This window comes from Mustela erminea, chromosome 6 (assembly GCF_009829155.1).
Source record: "Mustela erminea isolate mMusErm1 chromosome 6, mMusErm1.Pri, whole genome shotgun sequence".
NCBI classification, from domain to species: domain Eukaryota; kingdom Metazoa; phylum Chordata; class Mammalia; order Carnivora; family Mustelidae; genus Mustela; species Mustela erminea.
Window position 1 is genome coordinate 7,644,939 of NC_045619.1, and position 24,147 is coordinate 7,669,085.

At 40.0% G+C, this 24,147-nt stretch overlaps 1 protein-coding gene across 3 annotated transcripts in view; it reads right to left on the bottom strand.

Annotated features, from left to right (window-relative positions):
- The window catches only part of XPNPEP3 (X-prolyl aminopeptidase 3), a 78,191-nt gene that overhangs the window by 22,718 nt on the left and 31,326 nt on the right, over positions 1–24,147 (bottom strand). For all 3 annotated transcript variants that reach the window (XM_032346165.1, XM_032346166.1, XM_032346167.1), the window contains 2 exons: positions 3,872–3,934; positions 2,926–3,039 (listed from right to left, as the gene is read on the bottom strand). In XM_032346165.1, coding sequence (XP_032202056.1) covers positions 2,926–3,039; positions 3,872–3,934 — 177 coding nt within the window. The remainder of the gene's footprint in view (positions 1–2,925; positions 3,040–3,871; positions 3,935–24,147) is intronic.

Below are 24,147 nucleotides of genomic sequence, written 5' to 3' on the forward strand. Positions count from 1 at the left end.
ACTATTTTTCTAAATAACAGTATGTAGTTAGAAATGCTGCACTGTTGTATATATAGTTTTATAAATCTTTGTCTAGTGTAACAGAAATCAGCTAAAATCTCATATTACTTCTCCTCCTCCAGTCTGGTGTGGTACTGCAGGTCATAAAGCCACTGGGTTACTTCCTTGTACACTTGAGAGAGTAAGAATGGAAAAGACAACTGATGTCTGGATATTCTTATAAAAATGTATTTAACCTCACAGACCACACTTTCATTGCTGTTCATGCTACAATAATTAAAATGAACAAACTGCAGTGGTATGCAACATAGGTTATATGAAAAAGGCAGACATAATACTTCAAATACATAAAGCTCAAACATGACCAAAGCCAAACTACGTTCAACTGTATGGTTTATTAGTAGGAAAATAAAATGCGAAGCAAAGAAATGATGACCATCAAAATCAGGAGAGTGGTTCTCCCCACTAGCGAGAGAAGTTATCACTGGGAAGAACCACGTGGTAGAATAAGCTTCTGAGGAGTGGAGGGAGAGGATCGCCCTGTTTCAGGCATTCATAATTTTTTTCTGTAAAGGGCTAGATAGTACATTCTTTTTACTGTCTCCAGTGCAAGTACTCAACTCTGCCACTGTGGGAAGAAAGCAGGAACATCTGTATTCCAATAAAACCTCTTCACAAAACAAAATGGGAGGCTGGATTTGGTGCAGAGAGCTGTAGCTTGTCAATACCTTTTATTTGACACGGTAATGGTTACATGGGTGTCCACTTTATAATTACTCATTAAACTGCTCCTTTATGTTTTAAGTACTTTACCAGTAGTTACGTTTCATAATAAGAAATGTCAAAAAGAAAAAAAAAAGAAACAGAAAGCTTTAGGATATTAAAGAAATGGAATGAGTAGTTAAAAAAAAGGTTTACAAAGGAAAATATTAGGCCCAAATAGTTCTACAGTTATATTCCATCCAATTTTCAAAAAAACTTAAAATCAAATCATTTCACGATATTAAGAAAAGAAACTACTCATTTTATGAACTTAGTTTGGACTTGATATGAAAATCAGAAAAAGACAATGAGAAAAATAAGCCAATCTCACGCATTAAAACAAATCAGAATATCCTAAACAGCACATTAGTAAGTTGAAACTAGTAGTGCTAAAGATAAAAAAGATGCTTAATTTCACTGATAATTAAGGTAACAGAAATTAAGACCACAATGATACTGTTTTATACCAATTAGAATGGCAGAAATTAAGAAGTCGGATACCATCAGGCGACAGAGAGGATGTGGTCAAGAGAATTACACGCCACTGGTAGGAGTACAAACAGATACAGATACTTGGGAAAACACACTGTATTATCTTCTCACACTTATGAATTAAAAAAAGTTCCAAAAAACTTATAGCAGTATATAGTTTTATGTAGTTCACAAACAGGCAGAGCTAAATAATATTATTTGGGGAATCATATATACGTTGACACAGCCACTTCAAAAAATTGAGGAAAGACAAAAATTTAGGATAAACAGTTAGTTACCTCTGGGAGGGAGGCAACAGGATAGCAAAGCATAAAGACACATAAGTAGATGCACAGAACTGGCAGTGTTCTCTTCTTGGGCTAAGTGATCAATTCATGGGTATTCATTTAAAAAATATATTGTGTAATTTACGTATTTGCTATATTTATTTTCCTGAAATTATTGAAAATTAAAACAGATAAATAAAGGTGGATTCAGGGGTGCCTGGGTGGCTCAGTTGGTTAGCTCAGGTCATGATCCTAGGGTCCTGGGATAGAGCCCCACATTGGGCTCTCTGCTTGGCGCGATGTCTGCTTCTCCCTCTTCCTCTGTCTACTGCTTTGCCTCTTGTGCTCTCTCTCTCTGCCAAATAAATAAATAAAATCTTAAAAAAAAAAAAACCTAAAAAAATAAAAAAATAAAAGTGGATTTGGGAGTGCCTGGGTGGCTCAGCTGGTTAAGTGTCTGACTCTTGATCTCAGCGCAGGTCTTGATCTCAGCGTCATGAGTTTAAGTGCTTCACAAGGCTCTGGGCTGACAAAACCCCTTCCCACATCTTTTAAAAAAAAAAAAAAAAAAAGTGGACTTAATAGAGCATATACAGGGCACCTGAGTGGCTCAGATGGTTGAGCGGCTGCCTTCAGTTTGGGTCATAATCCCAGGGTCCTGGGATTGAGTCCCACATAGGGCTCTCTGCTCAGTGGGGAGTCTGCTGTTCCCCCTACTTGTGCATGCTCTGTCAAATAAAAAAAAAAGAAAAGAAATAAAGGCATATACAATTCTCTACGTGTATAGTCACTTGGGGGGGGAAGCAACTATAAAAGATCAGCTTCCTCACAGCTAATAAGGCACTATTAAAATTTGTCTACTCCAAAATATGCATGACCCACTGTTCCCCAAGTCCTTTGAGGAGGAGTGTTATTAAAAATTATGAGCAGAGGGCCGCCTGGGTGGCTCAGTGGGTTAAAGCTGCTGCCTTCGGCTCAGGTCATGATCCCAGGGTCCTGGGATCGAGCCCCACATCGGGCTCTCTGCTCAGCAGGGAGACTGCTTCTTCCTCTCTCTCTGCCTGCCTCTCTGCCTACTTGTGATCTCTGCCTGTCAAATAAATAAATAAAATCTTTAAAAAATAAAAATAAAAATAAAAATTATGAGCAGAAAAAAAATAAGCAGAAGCTTTACAGTAGAATTCTCAGTTCTGCCCTAATGAGTTGCCTAATTTTTTTTTTTGAGTTGCCTAATTTTTTAAGTTTATTTTCCTCATCCATTGAACAGGCATGTTAATAACTGCTCCTATCTCAGAGTGCTAATACGAGAATCAAATGAGATAATGTCTGTAAAATCATTTTATAAACAATAAAGTGCTTTAGAAGTGGCACCAGAGGAAGTGGCACTGAAGGGCATTTCGTGTACCTTGATGAGCTGATTATTCTTCACATAATGCAAAGTGTTTGACCGATTACCTCCAGCGACCACAGGCGGGTAGGCCAAGATGTCTGCACCACGGGCCCGGCATTCAAATTCAAACTGAAAAACAAGAGCCAAGCATGACAGAAGACAGGACTTCCTCAGGACTGTGCCAGCCCAGGCTCCCTCCGACAAACAGCCCATCTCTCCGTTCAAGTCCTTCTTTTCCATCATTACTGGAGAACGAGTCATCAAATCTAACCGGACTTCTTATACTGCAATTCCACTCTATTTTTTATTCTCCCCCCAATCCTGTTATTTGACCCTATTATTAAGTCTGTTCTGTTCCTCTGAGTGCTCCAAATTTCCTGTGATTTTCAAATTAAGTCCAGAAGAGAACATAGAAAACCTATGATCATGGCTGAGTACAGAGATATAGTCGAGTAAAGCTCCCAGTTTTTCTTCTTATTTCGGTAAACACTGGAATACAGCTTCTGGTTTTAACAAGCTCTGCATTACTAATTTCAACTTTTCAAACAGCTACCAACCTATATGTGCTGGAAAAGTGAAAAAGGATGCTAGGCAAATGATAAATTCTACTGCTTTTACTCTGTCCAAGGACAGAGCCGGAGACCGGCGAGAAGCGGCTGCTCCTTCCAGTCCGACTCCCGTCCTTGTCCTTCGCGTTTACGTAAAGATTCTCCGCTCACATTTGACTTAAGTCTTTGCTTCTTCGTTTGTTCTCTTTTGCAATTTTCTTCATTTAATTGTAGCCCTGTGTACTTTAGACGTATCTAAATAAATTATCAGTGACCTTTAAGAACCAAATCCTCTCCACTGATACCCTGGTCACTTACATAAAAGTCAACTCGATGCCATCTGCAAATCAATGAAATTACTTTATTTACTGTTTTCGCCTCCAATAAAACCTTTCCAGTCTTTTAAAGCTCACCTTGGCATAAAGAAAGCCTTCCTCCACAGGAGCTTTACTGGCAAACATGGTTTCTATGAAAGCCTGTAAACAGAATGGAGGAAGAACAATCTCGTTTTAAACAGGTTGTTTACTCAAACATTCAAAATACTGGAGCTCAAATGAAAAGCACCCTTCTCCCCAATTTTGTTGACCTGAAGTTGTGACTTTGTGCATATGATAATATAGATTTCTGAAGAGGAAACTATTGCTTTCAGGACTATTTGACTGACAACATTTAGTGGAAGGCCGACTCAATAATCACTCAGAATATACAGTGGTATGCTAGAATAAGCTACACAGTTACACATTTGTCATTTATGTAACGAAGTAGCCCAGAAATGTATGGAATTATGGACTGAACAGTCCAGTCTACAGTAGGTTTCCCAACCTCAGCACTGTCGACATTTTGGACTAGATAACTCTTTGCCGGGTGCCAGCAGCACTTTCCCACTGTGATCATTGGATACTGCCCGATATCCCTTGAAGGACATAACTGCCCCATGTTCAGAATCAGTGACCTAGAGTATAAATCCTTAATTCTCTGTGATAGCCATTCCACATGTGTGTTTGTTTCCTTTTTTTATGAACGTACATGTCTATAATTCACCACGGTACCCTAATCCAAAAAAGGTTTTGATTAGATCTGATAGATACACAAAATACAACTCATGGCAGGGTTAAAGAAAAGCAAGCCTTAAAAAGAATGGAGCTCAAAAACTAATAATGACCTTCACGATTACTATGGTAACTGTGGATGGACCGCCAATTTATCTGAGTTTTCTAGCAGCCAGTGTGAAAAGGGAAACTGTCAGCTGTATTTCCCACACCTGTGGGATAAAAACGAATCAGTTGCACAAGGACAGGATTATATGATTCTACCACTCAAGTTGTTGTGTTCTAAGAGTGAAGGCAACATGGGAAGGAATGTTTTTGGTAACATTTCTCCAAATACAAGGCAATGACATCACCATAAAGCCCAACAGAGGGAAAGCAAGTGGGCTGGCCATGGAGACAGCTGCCACTTGCTCCTGCTCCCATTCTGATCCTTGCTCAAATGTTTCCTCCTCAGAGAGGCCTTCCTGACCGCCCTATCTCACGCAGCACCTCGACCACACTTCATCCCTTTCCACTGCTTCCTTTTTCTTCACAGCATTTAATTTTAGCTGACTATACAGCGTGTTTATTTACTGTCTCTCCTCAACTAGAATGTACAATGAGGACAAGGACACATGGCAAGCCTGTTTTGCTCACCACTGTGTCTCTAGAACCTAGGAAGTATCCAGCACTATAGTAAATAATAAATATCTGCTGAATGAATTAGCAATTACAATGGAAGTTAAAGATACTTAGTTACATACACACACGTATGAATATTGACAATTTGTCAGTGCTACATTTTTAGCATGAAGCTAAGGAAAAAAAAAAGGACAAAGTGTGGTTATCTCCACTGAGGCTCACTCGAAAGAGGGATTTTTCTTCTCTTAGCTGCACCCTTTGTCTTTTTATTAATTTCCTTTCAAAACTTTAATAAATAGCACAGAAATTTTGTGCGTGCACACACACACCAAGCCCTTGTATATGCGTTCATCCACTGATGGATCAATGTGGGTTATTTGCAACTTCCGGCTATTGTGACCACTGCTTCTGTGAACAAATATGAGAGTACCTGTTTTTAATTCTTCTGGGTATACACCTAGGAGCAGAGTTGTTAGGTCACATGATAAGTCTATGTTTAAGTTTTTCAGAACCCACCAAGCTATTTCCACAGTGGCTGAACCATTTCACAATCGCACTGGTAATGTAAAAAGGTTCCACCTTTCCCATTTCCCTACCAACACTTGCTATTTTCCGTCTGCATGTATTTTAATTTTTTAAATTTATTTTTACATTTTTAATCACCCAATGCTCATCACTACTGCACTCCTTAATCACCTATTTCACTCATCCCCCTACCCACCTGACTTCTGGTAACCACGTTGTTTTCCGTAGTTCTCTGTAGTTGAGAGTCTGTTTCTTGGTTTGTCTCTTTTGCTCCCTTTGATCATTTCTTTGTTTCTTAAATTCTGAATATGAGTGAACTCATGTTATTTTTCTCTTATTTCACTTAGCATTATACCCTCTCCATCCATATGGCAAGATTTCACTCTTTAAAGGTTAATATTCGGGGCGCCTGGGTGGTTCAGTGGGTTAAAGCCTCTGCCTTCGGCTTAGGTCATGATCCTGGGGTCCTGGGATCGAGCCCCGAATAGGGCTCTCTGCTCAGTGGGGAGCCTGCTTCCTCCTCTCTCTCTGCCTGCCTCTCTGCCTACTTGTGATCTCTGTAAAATAAATAAAATCTTTAAAAAAAATAAAGGTTAATATTCCATTTTATCTATCTACCTATCCATCCATCCGAATTTTCCTTATCAATTAATTGATGGATACTTGGGCTGCTTCCACATCTTGTCTATTTGCAATAAACATATAAACACAAGAGGTGCACATATCCCTTTGTATTAGTTTTTTGTATTTGTTGGGTAGATATCCAGGAGTGCAATTACTAGATCATAGGGCAGTTCTATTTTTAACTTTTTTTTTTAAAAAAGATATTTATTTATTTATTTATTTTTCAGAAAGAGAGAGAGAGAGCGCACACGCACAAACAGGAAGAGTGGCAGGCAGAGGCAGAGAGAGAAGCAGGCTTCCCACGGAGCAAGGAGCCAGATGCGGGACTCAATCCCAGGACCCTAGGATCACAGCCTGAGCCAAAGGCAGTGGCTTAACCAACTGAGCCACCCAGGCGTCCCTCTATTTTTAACTTTTTGAGGAAACTACTATTTTCCATAATGGCTGCACCAGTTTTTATTCCTACCAACAGTGCAAGAGGGTTCCTTTTTCTCCACATCCTCGCCAATACTTGTTTCTTGATTTTAGCCATTCTGACAGGTGTAAGATGATACCTAACCGTGCTTTGATTTGTATTTCCCTGATAATAAGTGGTGATGAGCATCTTTTCATCTGCCTTTTGGCATCTGCATGTCTTCCTTGTAGAAATGTCTTCTGCCCTTTTCAAATTCAGATTATATTGGGACATCTGGATGGCTCAGTTGGTTAAGCAGCTGCCTTTGGCTCAGATCATGATCCCAGCGTCCTGGGATCAAGTTCCACATGGGGCTCCTTGCTCGGCAGGGAGCCTGCTTCTCCCTCTGCCTGCCACTCTGCCTGCCTGTGCTTTCTCTCTCTGATCAAAAAAAAAGAAAAAAAATCAGATTATTGTTTTTTTGGGTGTTGAATTGTGTAAGTTCTTTATATATTTTGGATATATTTTTGGATAGTTATAATATGTCATCTGCAAATACCTTCTCCCATTCTGTAGGCTGCCTTTTAGTTTTGTTGATTGTTTCCTTCACTGGGCAGTAGCTTTTTATTTTGATGTAGTCCCAATAGTTTATTTTTGCTTTTGTTTCCTTTGCCTCAGGGGATATTTTTTTTCTTTTTTTAGAGAGTGTGTGTGTACATATGTATGAGTGATGCAGTGGTGGGGGAAGCAGAGGGAGAGAATCTAAGCAGGCTCCACACCCAGTGGGGAGCCTGACACGTTGCTTGATCTCATGACCCTGAGATCATGACCCTAGCCGAAGTAAGAGTCGGATGCTTAGCTGACTGAGCCACCCACATGCCCCACAGGGGACCTATTTAGAAAAGAGCTGATATAGCCGATCTCAGAGAAATTACTGCTTGTGCTCTCTTAAAGGATTTTTATGGTGTCAAGCCTTGTATTTAGGTATTTAATGTATTTTGAGTTTATTTTTGTGTATGGCGTAAGGAATTGGTCCAGTTCCATTCTTTTGCATGTTGTTTAGTTTTCCCAGCAGGATTTTATTGAAGAGACTTATCTTTTCCCCATTCAATATTCTTTCTTGCTTTGTCAAGATTAATTAACCATATAAACATGGGTTTATTTCTGGGCTCTCTATTCTATTCCATTGATCTAGGAGTCTATTTTTGTGCCAGTACAATACTCTTTTGATGACTACAGCTTTGAAATAACGAGCAGTCCAGAACTGTGATGCTTCTAGCTTTGCTTTTTCAAGACTGCTTTGGTTATTTGGGGTCTTTTGTGGTTCCATACAAATTTTAGGATTGTTTGTTCTAGTTCTGTGAAAAATGCTCTGGGTATTGTGATACGGGTTATATTAAACGTGTAGTTTGCTTTGGGCAGATAAAGTATTTTAACACTATTTGTTCTTCCAATCCATGATCATGGAAAGTCTTTCCATTTCTTTGTGTTGTCTTCGACTTTCTTTCATCAGTGTTTTATAGTTTTCAGAGTACAGGTCTTTCACCTCTTTGGTTAGGTTTATTTCCTAATTGTAAGTGGGATTGTTTTCTTAATCTCTTTTCTGCTGTTTCATTATTGGGTGTATAGAAATCCAGCAGATTTCTGTAGACTGATTTTGGTATCCTGCAACTTCACTGAATTCGTTTATCAGCTCCTGCAGTTTTTTAGTGGTTTTTCAATATATTATCACGTCATCCGCAAACAGTGGAGTTTTACTTCTTCCTTACCAACTTGGATACCTTTTATTGCTTTTTTTGCCCAATTGCTGTGGCTATGACTTCCAGTACTATGTTGAGTAAAAGTGGTGAGTGGGGGCATCCATATCTTCTTCCTGACCTTGGGGGAAAGGCTGTTTCTTACCACTGAAAATGATGCTGGCTGTGGGTTTTTCACATATAGCCTTTATTATGTTAAGGTATGTTCCCTCTAAACTTACTTTGTTGAGGGTTTTGTCATGGATTGGTACTGTACTTTGTCAAATGCTTTTTCTGCATCTACTGAAATGATCATATGGTTCTTAGCCTTTCTCCTGCTGATATGATGTATCATGCTGATTGATTTGCAAATACTGACCCACCCTTGCAACCCAGGAAAACAAATCTCACTTGATCATGGTGAATGATTTTTTTTTTTAATGTATTGCTTCCTTCAGTTTGCTAGTACTTTGTTGAGGATATTTGCATCTATGTTCATCAAAGATATTGACCTGTAGTTCTCTTCTATTGTGGGGTCATTATCTGGTTTTGGTATCAGGGTAATTGCTGGCCTCATGGCATGAATGTGGAAGTTTTCCTTCCTTTTCTATCTTCTGGAATAGTTAGGGGAGAGTAGGCATTAATTCTTTTTTTTAAATGCTTGGTAGAATTCGCCTGGGAAGCCATGAGGTCCTGAACTTTTGTTTGTTGGGAGTTTTTTGAGTACTGATTCAATTTCTTTGCTGGTAATGGGTCTGTTCAAATTTTTCTATTTCTTCCTGTTTTAATTTTGGTAGGTTATATGTTTCTAGGAATTTATTCATTTCTTCTACCTTGTCTGATTTGTTGGCATATAGCTTTTGATAGTATTTTCTTACATCTGTATTTCTGTAACGTTTGTTATTTCTCCTCTTTCATTTGTGATTTATCCAGGTCCTTTCTTTTTCTTGAGGAATCTGGCTACAGGTTTATCAATTTTATTGTTTTTTTTTCAAAGGATCAGCTCTTGGTTTTGATTTGTTCTTTTGTTTTAGATTTTTTTTTAAAAGATTTTATTTATTTATTTGACAGACAGGGAGCACAAGTAGGCAGAGAGGCAGGCAGAGAGAGAGAGAGGGGGAAGCAGGCTCCCTGCCAGAGCAGAGAGTCCGATGCGGGACTCGATCCCAGGATCCTGGGATCATGACCTGAGTTGAAGGCAGTGGCTTAACCCACTGAGCCACCCAGGCACCCTGTTTTAGATTCTATATCATTTATTTTCTACTCTAATCTTCATTATTTCCTTTTTCTGCTAGGTTTAGGCTTTCTTTTTTTTCTTCTAGTTCCCTTAGGAGTAAGGCTAGGTTGTTTGAAAATTTTTTTTCTTGCTTCTTGAGGTAGGCCTATATTGTTAAAAGCTTCCCTGTTAGGACTGCTTTGGCTGCATCTCGAAGGTTTCAAAATGTTTGCTTTCATTTTCATTTGTTTCCATGTGCTTTTTTATTTCTTCTATTTCTTGACTGACCCATTCATTGTTTAGTAGCATGTTACTTAACCTCTATGAATTCATGGTCTTTCCAGATTTTTTCCTGTGGTTGACTTCTGGCTTCACAGTGTTGTGGTCAGAAAACATGCATGGTATAAGTTCAACCTTTTAGAACTTGTTTTGTGACCTTATATGTGATCTATTCTGGAGAATATCCCATGTGCACTTGAAAATAATGTGTATTCTTCTTACATGGAATATTCTGAATATAACTGTTAAATCCATCTGGTCCAGGATGTCATTCAAAGCCAGTTTTCTTGTTGATATTCTGTTTAGATGATCTTTCCACTGATGTAGTGGGGTGTTACATTTCCCTACTCTTATTGTATTATTATTAATTCTTTTATGTTTGTTATTAATTGTTTTATGTATTTGGGTGCTCCCATGTTGGGTGCATAATTATTTAAAATTGTCCCCTTCATTACAGTGTATTTCTTTGTATCTTGTTATAGTCTTTGTTTTAAAGCCTATTGTGTCTGATATAAGTATTGCTACTCTGGCTTTTTTTAAAAAAAGATTTTATTTATTTATTTGAGAGACCGAAGCAGGCTGCTTGCTGAGCAGGGAGCCCCACCCAGGGCTCAATCCCAGGACAATGGGATCATGACCTGAGCTTAAGGCAGATATTTAGCAACTGAGCCACCCAGGCACCTCTACTCCAGCTTTCTTTTTACAACCATTTGCAAGATTAATGTTTCTCCATCCCTCACTTCCAATATACAGGTGTCCTTAGGTCTAAAATGAGTCTCTGTAGACTACCGATGGTCTCCTATAGACTGTAAACATAGATGGGTCTTATGTTTTTACCCATTTTGTCACCCTATGTCTTTTGATTGGAGTGTTTAGTCCATTTACATTCAAATTAATTATTGGTAGATTAATTGCCATTTTATTACTTAATTTGTTGTTGTTTCTGAAGATTTTCTCTGATCCTTTTTTATCTTTCTCTCTTTCATGATGTGCTGGTTTTTCTTAGTGATATATGTGGATTTTTTTCTCTTTAATCCCTGCATATTTATTAGTGGTTTCTAATTTGTACTTACCATTAGGTTTGTATATAACATCTTCTGCATATAGCAGTCTATATTAAGTTGATGGTTGTTTAAGTTTGAATCCATTCTTTACTCCTCTCCTCCTGACATTTTAGGTATATGGCATCATATTTGACATCTTTTTATTTTGTGAGTTCCTTGGCTGATTTTTTAAAAAAAGATTTTATTTGTCAGAGAAAGCGAGAGAGAGAGCATGTGCACAAGCGGGGGAGAGGCAGTAGGCAGAGCAAGCAGAGGGAGAAGCAGGCTCCCCACTGAGCAAGGAGTCTGATGTAGGACTCAATCCCAGGACCCTGGCATGACCTGAGCCAAAGGAAGCTGCTTAACCAACTGAACCACCTAGGTGTCCCGCTTGGCTGATTTTTAAAGGCTATATTCATTTTTACTACTTTTGTGTTTCCTATCTTCATATCGTCATTTTTGGTCTTTCCTTTCCACTCAGAGTCCCCTTTAATATTTCTTGCAGGACTTGTTTAGTGGTCATGAACTCCTTCAGTTTTTTTTTGTATGGGAAGCTCTTTTATCTTTCCTTCTATTTTGAAGTTAGCTTTGTTGGATAAGAGTATTCTTGGCTGCAGGTTTTTCCTATTCAGCACTTTGAATGTATCATGCCACTCGTTTCTGGCTTGGAAGTTTCTGCTGAAAAATCTGACAGCTTTACGGGGTTTCCTTTATATGTAACTGTCTTCCTTTGTCTTACCGCTTTTAGCATTTTTTTTCTTTCTTTCTTTCTTTTCTTTTTTTTTTTTTTTTTTTTTTAAAGATTTTTACTTACTGGGCACCTGGGTGGCTCAATGGGTTAAGCCTCTGCCTTCGGCTCAGGTCATGATCTCAGGGTCCTGGGATCGAGTTCCGCATCAGGCTCTCTGCTCAGCAGGGAGCCTGCTTCCCTCTCTCTCTCTGTCTGCCTCTCTGCCTACTTGTGATCGCTCTCTGTCAAATAAATAAATAAAATCTTTAAAAAAAAAAAAAGACTTTTATTTATTTATTTGTCAAAGAGAGAGTGTGGGGAGGGGCAGAGGGAGAAGCAGGCTCTGCACTGAGCAAGTAGCCTGATGCGGGACTTGATCTCAGGACCCTGGGACCATGACCCAAGCTGAAGGCAGACGCTTAACCAACTGAGCCACTCAGGTGTCTCTATTTTCTTATTGTATTTTGCCATTCATTCATTCATTCTTTTATTACTTAAAGTTTACTTATAAGCAATCTCTATACCCAGGGTTAGGCTCTAACTCATGACCCTGAGATCAACAGCTGCAAGCTGTACCAACTGAGCCAGCCAGGTGCCTCTGTATTTTGACATTTTAATTATAATATGTCTTTGTATGGATCTTCTTTTGTTGGTTTTGTTGATTTTCTGTGCCTCCTGGATCTGGAGGTTTCTTTTCCTATATTAGGGAAGTTTTCAGCTATTATTTCTTCAAATAAATTCTCTGTCCCTTTTTCTCTCTCTCCTTTTTCTGGGACTGCCATAATATGAATGTTGTTATGTTTGATGGAGTCACTGAGTTCCCTAAGTCTATTCTCATTTTGCATAATTCTTTTTTTCTCCCTTTTGTTTATCTTGATTACTTTCCATTACTTTATCTTCCAGGTTCAGATTTCTGTTTCTTCCAGACTGCTGTTCATTCCATCAAGCAGGTTTCTCATTTTGTTTACTGAGCCCTTTATCTCTGCTATATTATTCCTTATCTCTGGGTTAACAGTCTCACTGATGTACTCCATTCTTTTCTCAAGTGCAGTGAGTAATCTTATGTTCATTGCTTTAAATTCTCCATCAGGCATGTTAGTTATATCTGTTTTATTTATAACTCCCTGGCCATGGCCTTGTCCTATTCCTTCATTTGGGGCAAATTCCTCTGCCATTTCATTTTGTCTAAGTCTCTGTACCTGTTTCTGTATGTTAGGAGAGTCGGGTACAGCTCCTGTTCTTGAGGGTCATGGTTTTATGAAGACGACGACCTGTACTGCCTGTAATGCAGTGTTGCAGGGCCTGGTGCTTCTGGGAGTAACTCCAATGTGTGGTGCTTGCACCCTCCTGTTGTGTCCTGGCTGCTTTATCCTTTAGGCCAGTTGTCTTCAGGGACTCTCTCTGCCTGTTGCGAGTAGTGTCTGGTCCCTGGCCTGAATGTGGTGGATTTCAACGAGGTATGCTCTGGTTTGCTGGTGAAATGAGACCTGCTGCTGCTACCACTGGAACCAAGGCCTTATAAAACTCCCGGGCTGGGGGACACAGTGTTGGCAGGGGTTTGGGCCAGTCTTCTGGGGGAGGGGTGCCCCATGAGCTGGGACTGAGGGAGTGTGAGTGGGAAGTGCAGTTCCATTAGAGCACTAGGAGGTAGGGCTTGGTGTAAGCAAGGTAGGTAGCAAGTGCTGATGCTGTGCTGATTCTCACAGGTGGCCCTGTGCTTATGCTGAAGGGTGGAGGAGAGAAATGGAACCTGCCAGTTCCTTTATTCCCACAGGGCTCTCTCCATGACTGCTGCCTCTCTGGGACATGCTCTGAGATGAGCAACTAAACCTCCCACTCACAGTGTGTGCCCCAGATGCTCTTCAGATTGCTCTTTCCATGGTGTATGTCCACAGGCTACTTGCCCTGCCTTCTCTCCAAGGACAGCTCCAATGTCCTCTGAGCTCTTCCAGAGCCAAGTATGCTAACCTTTCAAGCTCCAGCCCTGCTGGTTCCAAGAACTTCTAAAATTTGGGCCGTCCTGCTTTCCAAGCCAATTCTTATGGGGATTTGTTTTCCCCTTGTGCTCCCTTGTGTGCTGGTTTGTGTCTTTGCCCTTCACTGGCACTGTGGCTCCCTCCCCACCACAGTGGCCACACTCCAGTTATTTCCCACGCCATGTTTCTGCACTTCTTACCTACTTCCATGTGGCTTCCTCCCTACTTTTAGTTGTAAAACTTGTCCTGCCAGTCTTCAGATCAATTTCTGGGATACTTAGGATGATTTGACAGTTATCTAGTTTTATTTGTGGGATGAAGTGAACCTCGGGTTCTCCTACTCCACTAACATCTTCCCCTCCTGTGTCTTTTGCTTTTAAATTGTAGTCATATTACTGGGTATGAAATGGTATCCCATTTTGGTTTTGATTCACATTTTCCTAACAGTAAATGATATTAAGCATCTCTTCATGTGTTTACTGGTCATCTGTATATCTTCTTTGGGGAAATGCCTATTTAAGTCCTTTGCCCATTTTTTGAAAAGATTATTTATTTATTATTTATTTGGGTGGGGGAGAGAGAGTGAGCACGACTGGTGGGGAGGGACAGAGGGAGAGGGAGAAGCAGGCTCCCCAATCACTAGGGAGCCTGACTTGGGGCTCGATCCCAGGACCCCAGGATCATGACTTGAGCTGAAGGCAGACACTTAACTGACAGCCACCAAGGCACCTCCTCTACCCATTTTTAAAAAATATTTTATTTATTTGACAGAAAGGAAGAGAGAGCACAAAGAGTGGGAGTGGCAGGGAGAGGGAGAATCAGGCTCCCTGCAGAGCAGGGGAACCCTGATATGGGACTCAAACACAGGACTCTGGGATCATGAACCGAGCTGAAGAGAGTGGCTTAACCAAATGAGCTACCCAGGCACCCCCCCCCCATTTTAAAACTGGGTTGCCTTTTTGTTTTTGTTTTTGAGTTACAGGAGTTCTTTACATAATCTGGGTACTAGACAGACCTTTATTGTATATATTGCTTGCAAATATTTTCTCCTATTCTATAGGCTGTCTTTTCACTTTTTTGATAGTGTTGTTTGATTGATGCACAGTTTTTAATTTTGATGAAGTTGAATTTATCTGTTTTTCTTGTGTTGCTTATTTTGGTGTCATATCTAAGAAGTCATTGCCAAATTCAAGGTCATGAAGATTCACCTCTATGTTTCTGCTAAGCTCTTAAGTTTAGGTCTTTGAGCCATTTTGAGTGAATTTTTATATATGGTATGAGGGAGGGATCCAACATCATTCTTTTGCATGTAGATATCCAGTTGTTCTAGCATATCTGAATTATTCTTAATTAAATACACGTTAAAGCATTATTTTTGAAAGGAAAAGAATGATTCTGATAAAGAGGATGAAAATGCTACTATGAGCTTGGGTAACTGCCAAGCCATCCCTGGTTTGAACAAGCACTGGCTTTGAAATCAGTAGAGGAAATAACAAAACCCGAATTTTAGCAGTTAGCAAAAAAGACTGGAAGAGAAAAGCAAATCAATGGCAGTTCCATTAAAAACTCAGTGGTGCTTACTGCTTTGCTGAAAGCAAGCAGACTCTGCAGAAGAGTTTCACCTTTGTGGCCGGCAGGTGGAGCTCCAACCAAAGGAACCCAAGCCACTTAAAAAAAATTTTTTTTTCTTTCCTTTTTTTTTTTTTTTTTTTTAGATAAATCAGCTGTGAGACACACTGCAACTAATTCAAGCAGGGCAAACTAATGATGGAGGACAAAATATCATGAAAGGGATTATTCAGTGAAGGAAATAAGCCATTTTGCAGTTTTAGATACAACAATTTGATTAATTCTTTCAAAAAAATGGTCCTGAGAATTTTGTATCGGGGAGCAGTATCTCTGGCTTTAAACACTAATGAGAGTAGGGAAATTTCAGGGCTCACTGTGGTTCACAGGACAATCCCTAGTTTATTAGAATGGATTAAGGGAGGGGTCCAGTATAGAAGGGCAATTGCCCTGCCTCTCCCTTGTTATATAAATGGCCACTGCCTCCTGAAGCTGCATGGAGGCTGTGGAGGTAGATAGTACTGCCCTGGTTATCTGATGAAGGAAATGAAAACCCTGATGGGAAGCTCCTTACTCAGGTTATGACTGACACTGTAATAAAGGATTTCATATATGACTTTGTTGTTGGGCCCCAGGAGGATGTAAAAAGATAGTTTCAGATCTTTAATCTGAACTTCCTTCTATGGATAATAAAAAGATAATGAGTTTAGCACTTCACAGGAGAAATAAAATCCAGTAAGAAAGAGGACATGCAAAAGAATAAAATTGGGCCCTTGTCTTTTTTGTTGTTGCGTATAAGTTCTTTATGTATTCTGTATATTAGAATGTTATCAAATATGGACTTACAAATATTTCTCTTGTTTATAAGTTATCTTTTTACTCCTCTGATAATGTCTTTCGATGCACAAAAGTTTTAAATTTTGATGAAGTCCAATTTATCTATTTTTGTTGTTGTTACTACTGCTTTGGGTGCCATATCCAAATCCAAAGGTCATGAAGATTTACCCAAATGTTTCTGCTAAGAAACACATACAAAAATTAACTAAAAAAAATGGATCAAAGACCAAAACATAATAGCTAAAACTATAAAACTCTCAGAGGAAAACATAGGGGGAAAGCTTCATGACCTAGGTTTGGCAATAATTTTTTTCTGATATAACACCAAAAGCATAGGCAACACAAGAAAAAACTGGTAAAAGTTGTATGATTCTACTAGGCAAGTTCATAGTAGGCCTGAGGTTACTAGAGGCTGGAGGGAGGGGAAATGGGAGTTACTGTCTAACGGTTGTAGAGTTTCTATGTGGGACGATGAAAAAGTTCTGGAAATAGATAATGGTGCTGGTTGCACAACAGTATGAATGTACTTAATGCCACAGAGTTGTAAACTTAGAAATGGTTAAAATATTAAATTTTATGTTATATAAATTTTAGATTAAAAAAAAACACAGCAAATGGAAAGAAAATAAGAAAGGGGCAACAATTCAGATCCTGAAACAATTCAGTTTTTTTTATGTTTAATTGAAAATGAAATAAAAAGGCAGAAACTGAAGAGTCCCAGGCTTTGATAATTTTATAGTAAGGCAGAGAAAAGGTTACTGCCTCAAACTTCTCAGGGTATAAAAATCCCAAGGCAGATACACTCAATTTATCGGAGTTTAGAGGAATTTTAGAAAGAAAAACATTCCAATGAGCCACTATCACCAGATGTAAAAATACTGGCTTTTCATATAAAGATAATAATGGAAAAAGAAGATTGCTCTGCTTCAGATCATGCCAGGTCATCTCTGGCAGGGAACTCAAGACATTTTAACAAATGGGTGAGCGAATGGCTGGAAGTAGAGAAGAAACTCTTTTAGATCTACTGAATATGGAACACATTATGCAGCACTAGTCTGGGGCTGCAAATGAACCCCTTAGGGATGACAGAATTAATTCAAGGCAATGTAGGGACGCTACTATGAAAAGAATAAAAATTAAAGTCTGTTTGAAAGCTGGAATGTATGGGGTGCTTGGGTGGCTCAGTTGGTTAAGCGACTGCTTGGGTCAGGTTATGATCCCAGGGTCCTGGGATGGAGCCCCACATCGGGCTCCCTGCTCAGTGGGGGAGCCTGTTTCTCCCTCTCTCTCTGCTGCTCTGCCTGCTTGTGCTCTCTTGCTCTCTGCTCTCTGTCAAATAAATAAAAATCTTTAAAAAATAATAATTTTTTTTTTAAAAAAGCTGGAATGTATGATTAAAAAAGAGGATACTGTGATGTCTCCCTGACTGTATAATTGATATGAATATAATGTTTGAGTAAAAATTCCTCCCCGTACTTGGTAATAAGAAAAAAAGGAATAACTTGGATCCTCCCTTCATCTAGCACTCATCAGACATGCAACCTGGGAACCTTTAAAATTAATTAACCTATGCCGATTCAACTAGTAAATTTGAAACATTAGTGGATACTTTGAAGGCAGTAAGAAATTACTATCCTAAATAAAGAAATGTCAGATGCAAGTATATTAGTGTCTATAAACTAAGTGAAATAGGCCAGTGTGGCCAATAAGGAAGACTGATGAATCAGGTCATGAACAGTGGACTATAGGAGGCTCCATAAAGCCACACCCTTTAGAGCCTCAGCTGTCTCCAGTACAGTCCTGACCATTCAACTCATATAAGCTAAAGGTGACCGGTATTCTCTATTGATCTGGCTAATACCATTTTCTCATTAACAATTACCATCGAGAGCCAATAACAATTTGCATTCATGTGGACTGGTTTACAACATACAGTATTACCTCAAAAATATTAACTCTTCTGAATACTATCACAATCTGACGAGGCAGGACTGAGATCTAATTTAGCTGGACAATACAATAAATTGATGGTATTATTAATTTCTTTTTATTTTCCCTTTTATTTTATTAAGTTTTTAAAATAGGCTCCATGCCAAGTGTGGAGCCCAGTGTGGGGGCTGAATTCACGCCCAGGAGATTAAGACCTGGGCTGAGATCAAGAGTCAGAGGCTTAACTGACTGAGCCACCAAGGCACCCCAGAATTATTATTTTCACCTGAAACTCCAGATCAAGTTAAAAGCGACTTTCCTATAGTCATAAACCATATGACTGACTGGAGATGACTGATTAACCTTGCTAGAAATACAGGGCTGCACAAAGACTATGGAATTTGGGGAGATTACATGGGTTGGAGCAATCTGTGACATATTACAGACCACTAGGAACAAAGTGTTATCAGTTCCTGACCCTTACATCAAAGAGGTTCAACAACACCTACTGCGCCTATTTGTTTTTTTTTTAATTAGTTATTTATGTATTTATTTTTTAAGATTTTATTTATTTATTTGACAGAGATCACAAGTAGGCAGAGAGGCAGATAGAGAGAGAAGAGGAAGGAGGCTCCCTGCCGAGAAGAGAGCCCGATGCAGGACTCGATCCCAGGACCCTGGAATCATGACCTGAGCCAAAGGCAGAGGCTTTAACCCACTGAGCCACCCAGGCGCCCCACCTATTTGGTTTTTAGAGCAACCATACTTCACTTAGGGATGTTGTTGGCCGCAATTCATAAAATCACAATGAAAAAGGCGTTGATTAGGGCCCTTAACAAAAAAAGCCTTCTTAGAACTGCAGAAGGCTATGGCTTAAGCTATTATGCTAGGACCATACGATCCTCACACTGAAATGATATTAGGAAATGTCAGCCACTGCACTCATAACAACTGCAGTTTCCAGCAAAAGCCACAATCACTACTCCAAGATGACCCTTGGCTTTGATATTAAGGCATTTTGATGTTGCTTTCCACTCTGTCTTTTGAAAGACAGTTGCTCCTTTATTTTGGGACATTTGTTGAGTTTGCCCCAATAACAAAAAGACTTATAAGAGCAAATTAAGACCTGAAATACATATCATATCACTGCTGATGTCAGAAAAACATTACAGTAAGAAGGGCGATGCCCAAAAAAGTTTTATCATGAAATGTAAATGCACTAGATAAAGCGTGATACCGGGGGACGGGAGAAACTCATATTTATGAGCCTTTTTTCCTTTCCTTTCCTATGAGCCTTCTTTTCCTTCTCTTGTTTCATCCACTGACCAAAAATGCCAGGTAATTGCTCTGGTTCACAGATGGTAGTTTCAGAATTGAGAGTAATTCTGTACAGAAAGCAGGTGCTCTGAGTCCAGCAGAAGGTAAAATCCTCACGGAACAGGGTAATAACAAGTCAGTCCACTGAGCTGAATTATATGCTGTGTTCTTACCTGTGATAGAACTAGATACAAATAAAATTCCTGCTATTTGGGCAAATACTGATCCTAGGCTGTTGCCAATTGCCTTGCGATTGGTCTAACAAATGGGCCATAAATAATTGGAGAGTAAAAGAGCCCCACATGGGAGGGCGCTGCTCTTTGGAAATCTCTAATGAAAAAACATTTTTTGTTGTTAAGATTTTATTTATTTGCAAGAAAACAGGTGAAAGTGAGACAGAGAGAGCACATGAGTGGGGTGGGGAAGGGCAGAGGGAGAAGTAGACTTTCCGCTGATCAGGGAGACCGATGTGGGACTTGATCCCAGGACCCTGGGATCATGATCTGAGCCGAAGGCAGAAGCTTAACTAACTGAACTGCCCAGGTTCTAATTTAAATTTAAATTCTGAGGGCAAATCAAAGCAGGCCATAACGATGCTTACCAAAGAAACCCAATGCCAGGGTTTGAAGGTAACTGCAATCAATAAATTGATGGCCTAGTAAGTTCTCTTGAAATGGCAATGAAGGTCCATGAAAGGAATGGGACGTGGAGGAACTCAAGTCAGGTAGCAATGCACAAAACAATGACAAAGACCACTGCACTCACTGAAGCTCAAAAAAAAAAAAAAAAAAAAAAATTGCATTAGTTGCCAATGGTACAATCCCATTTTTCTGTACTTATCCAATCTGTCCCCCCTACTACTGGAAATGGACTAACCAGAAAATTCTACTTCAGGGGGAAAGGTGTGGGTTAAAATTAGTGATGAAGAAGGAAGAAAGGCCAGATTGTTGCTGAGGGGAAGGGAGCCAATAAATGAGTGCCATGAAAGGGAAAATCTAACATAATTTTGGTGCCTAAAGAGATGCTTAAAGCAAGAAAGTAATATTTTCTCTTAGCTTTGATTTAGAAGCCTGTTGGGGCAAAGGACTCTGACAGAGTCTCCTTTTCTGAAGAGCCTTTTTGGCTCTTTTTGAGCTGAACAATAACTATCCTAACAAATACACTTCCCAGGGTGACATACGTCCTCAAAACGGATGAGGAAGTAAAAGGGAGCTCTGTCAACAAAGCAAATGCTTTTTCATTCTCATTTCACAGGACGCATCTATTATAGAGGAGCTGTGCTGGGAAGCAACCTGTGTTGTAAAATGTTTAGTGGGCTGAATTTGAAAAACACTGCCTAATAATCTAAAAGAACATCATGTACCACTAATCATGACGATGGTTTAAAGAAGATGCCAAAGAGGTGCCTGGGTGGCTCAGTTGGTGAGGCCTCTGTCTTTGGCTGAGGTCATGATCTCAGGGTCCTGAGATCGGGCCCCGGGCCCCGAGTGGGGCTTCCTGTCTCTTATTGCCTCTCCCAACAAACCCCCCATGGCTCATGCTCTCTCTCTCTCTCAAATAAATAAAATCTTAATAAACAAAAACATACCAGAATATGGTGGCAGAATGTTATCTAATGCATTTCCCTTTTGCCAAAATAATATTATGTGTAAAAATAGCTATTTGCCCTGTTATCGTTGGTAAACAGGTAAACGGGAAAGGAACAATGTGGACACTGGATCACTGATAAAGGGTAAGAAGTAGGTATAACTTGGTGGGCCCACATTCCTGAGAACTATGAAATTTGTTTGGTTATATGCTATGAAACAAACACTCAAACCACTATTAGGAGTGATTATTATTCACATGATCTAAGCCTGGGGGAATTAACATTTTTGAAGTACCAAATGTATTCTTAATTGTATAAAGGCAGTTAGTACTCAATGACAACATGGCCGCTGTTGACCCATTTGAAATAAGAGAGCGTTAGTGGAATTAGAAGCTGCTTAGGAGGGGCGCCTGGGTGGCTCAGTGGGTTAAAGCCTCTGCCTCCCTGGGGTCCTGGGATGGAGCCCCACATCGGGCTCTCTGCTCAGCAAGGAGCCTGCTTCCTCCTCTCTCTCTGCCTACTTGTGATCTCTGTCAAATAAATAAAATCTTTTTTAAAAAAAGCTGCTTAAGAGTATTTGGTCAGGCAGGTTTTTTTGTTGTTCGTTTTTAAAGATTTATGTATTTATTTTGAGAGAGCACAGGAGCCCAGGGTGGAGCGGGGGTGCGGGGGTGGGTGGGGAGGGGAAGGGCAGCAGAGGGAAAGAATCCCTCAAGCAGACTCTCCATGGAGCACAGAACTTGATCCAAAAACCCATGAGATCAGGACCCTAGCTGAAACGAAGAGTCAAATGCTCAACAGGCTGTGCCGCCCAGGCATATTTGCTGTTACTGTTGTGTTTTAAAGATTTTATTTATTTGAGGGAGTGAGCATGAGTGGGGGATGGGCAGAGAAAGAGGGAGAAGCAGGCTCCCACTGAGCAGGGAGCCTGACACGGGGCTCGATTCCAGAACCCCTGATTCATGACCGGAGCCAGGAGCAGATGCTTAATCAACTGAGCCTACCAGGTGCCCTGGCGTATTTGTTTTTAATGAGGAAAGACATACTGCTGAAAAAGACCTACGGAGGGGCGCCTGGGTGGGTCATTTGGTTAAGCAACCAAGTCCTGATTTCAGCTCAGGTCCTATTATCAGGGATATGAGATCACGCCCCAGTATTGGACAAATTTTAAATAGGACTAGAGTGCCTCCTACAGTAGATCATAGGGACGCCTGGCTGGCTCAGTCAGTAGAGCATGAGGGGCCTGGTCTCAGGGTTGTGAGTTCAAGTCCCACGTTGGGTGTAGATATTACTGTGGGTTAATTCCTGAAATGAACTTGAGCCGTTTTGCTAAATTCCTGCATGGCACTGACTCTGGTAGAGACATAGCATGAAATACACTCATTAAAAGTATTGTGATGGCAATAAATACATGAAAAGATGCTCAACATCGCTAACCGTTAGGAAAATGCAAATCAAAACCACAGTCAGATACTCTTTCATACACTAGAATGGCTATTATCAAAAAGCAGAAAACAAGTGTTGGCATGGATACGAAAAATTGGAACCGTGTCCATTGCCAGTGGGAATCTAAAATGGTACAGGTACTAGGAAATCTAGTATGGTGGTTCCTCACAATACTGAACACAGAATGACCATTCCATCTACTAAATCTACTTCTGGGTATATATGCAAAAGAAATGAAAATAGGGGTTTGAAAAGCAGAATGTGCATAGCAGAATTATTCACAATTCCTAAAGACAGAAAAAGCCCAAATGTCCATCAACACAGTAACAGATAAATAAAATGCTGCATATACATAAAATGGCATATTATTCAGTCTTAAAAAGAAGGGAAATTCAGGGGTGCCTGTGTGGCTCAGTTGTTAAGCACCTGCCTTCAGCTCTGGTCATGATCTCAGGGTCTTGGGATAGAGCCCCGCATCGGGCTCCCTGCTCTGCGGGGAGGCTGCTTCTCCCTCTCTCACTTTCCCTGCCTGTGTTCCCTCTCTTGCTGTGTCTCTCTCTGTCAAATAAACAAATAAAATCTTAAAAAAAAAAGAAGGGAATTTCTGATATTTACCACAGCATGGTTAAATCCTGGAAATATTTTGCTCGATGAAACAAATCAGAAATAAATGAACAAATATTGTATTGGTGTGTAAAGTAGTCAAATTATAGACTCAGAAAATAATACGGTTGTCACCAGAGGCTAGAGGAAAGGAGAAATGGAAAGTTATTGTCTAATGGGTAGAGAGTTTCAACATGGAATAATAAAAAAGTTCTGGAGATATATTGTAGGGGTGATGGCATGACAAGGATGTCACTGAACTGTACACTTAAAAATGGCTAAAGTGCAGGGACGCCTGGGTGGCTCAGTTGGTTAAGTGGCTGCCTTCAACTCAGGTCATGATCCCAGCGGCATGGGATCGAGTCCCACATCGGGCTCCTTGCTCAGCAGGGAGCCTGCTTCTCCCTCTGCCTCTGCCTGCCACTCTGTCTGCCTGTGCTTGCTCGCTCTCTCTCCTTCTCTCTGACAAATAAATAAATAAAATCTTAAAAAAAAAATGGCTAAAGTGCAAATGTTATGTTATATATATTTCACCGCAATTAATGAAAAGTGTTACAAGGAATTTGGGGGCAGTTTGTACCAGCTTCTGAATATTGGAAACAGTGAGATCAACGGTTTGTACTTGGTCTCTCTTTGAGCTCTCTGAAGGGCTTTGCTATTGTACAGCAGGAACAGGCCAATATGACCAAAACCACAAAAATCCCTAGTTGAGATTCCATTTTGGGTTCCCTGGTTCCAAGGTGTTCCGTGTGTACATTTGTGGTTTCTTATCCATGAGAGGAAAATGCATTCTGCCCAGCCCTTCCTGAAGACCAGCACGACAACAAGAGCCTGCCCCTGGCTTCTCTGGACCCTTCTGTGAGACAGCCACTGACTATGACAGGTATTCTTACTTTAATGCTGTTGCTGTACTATACCTCTTTCCTATAATATATTGTATTTTAGCTTTGCAAGCACTGTCATTTTGGGTCCCAGGTCTTCCTTAGCAATCAAACTGTGTTAAACTGCCACTATTACTGTAGTTATTATAAGGAAAGGAAATACAATGACTTAATTTATGTTGTTCTAAGGAGAAACAACTAAGATCATGGGTGAAAGATACAAGAAGGCAGATTTATCTTGCCTTGTGAGGTACTGAGCAAGTCTCTAGACATGTTCATTAAACATTAAAGAAGAAGGTAGATGCTCATCTACTATAAGATTACTGCAC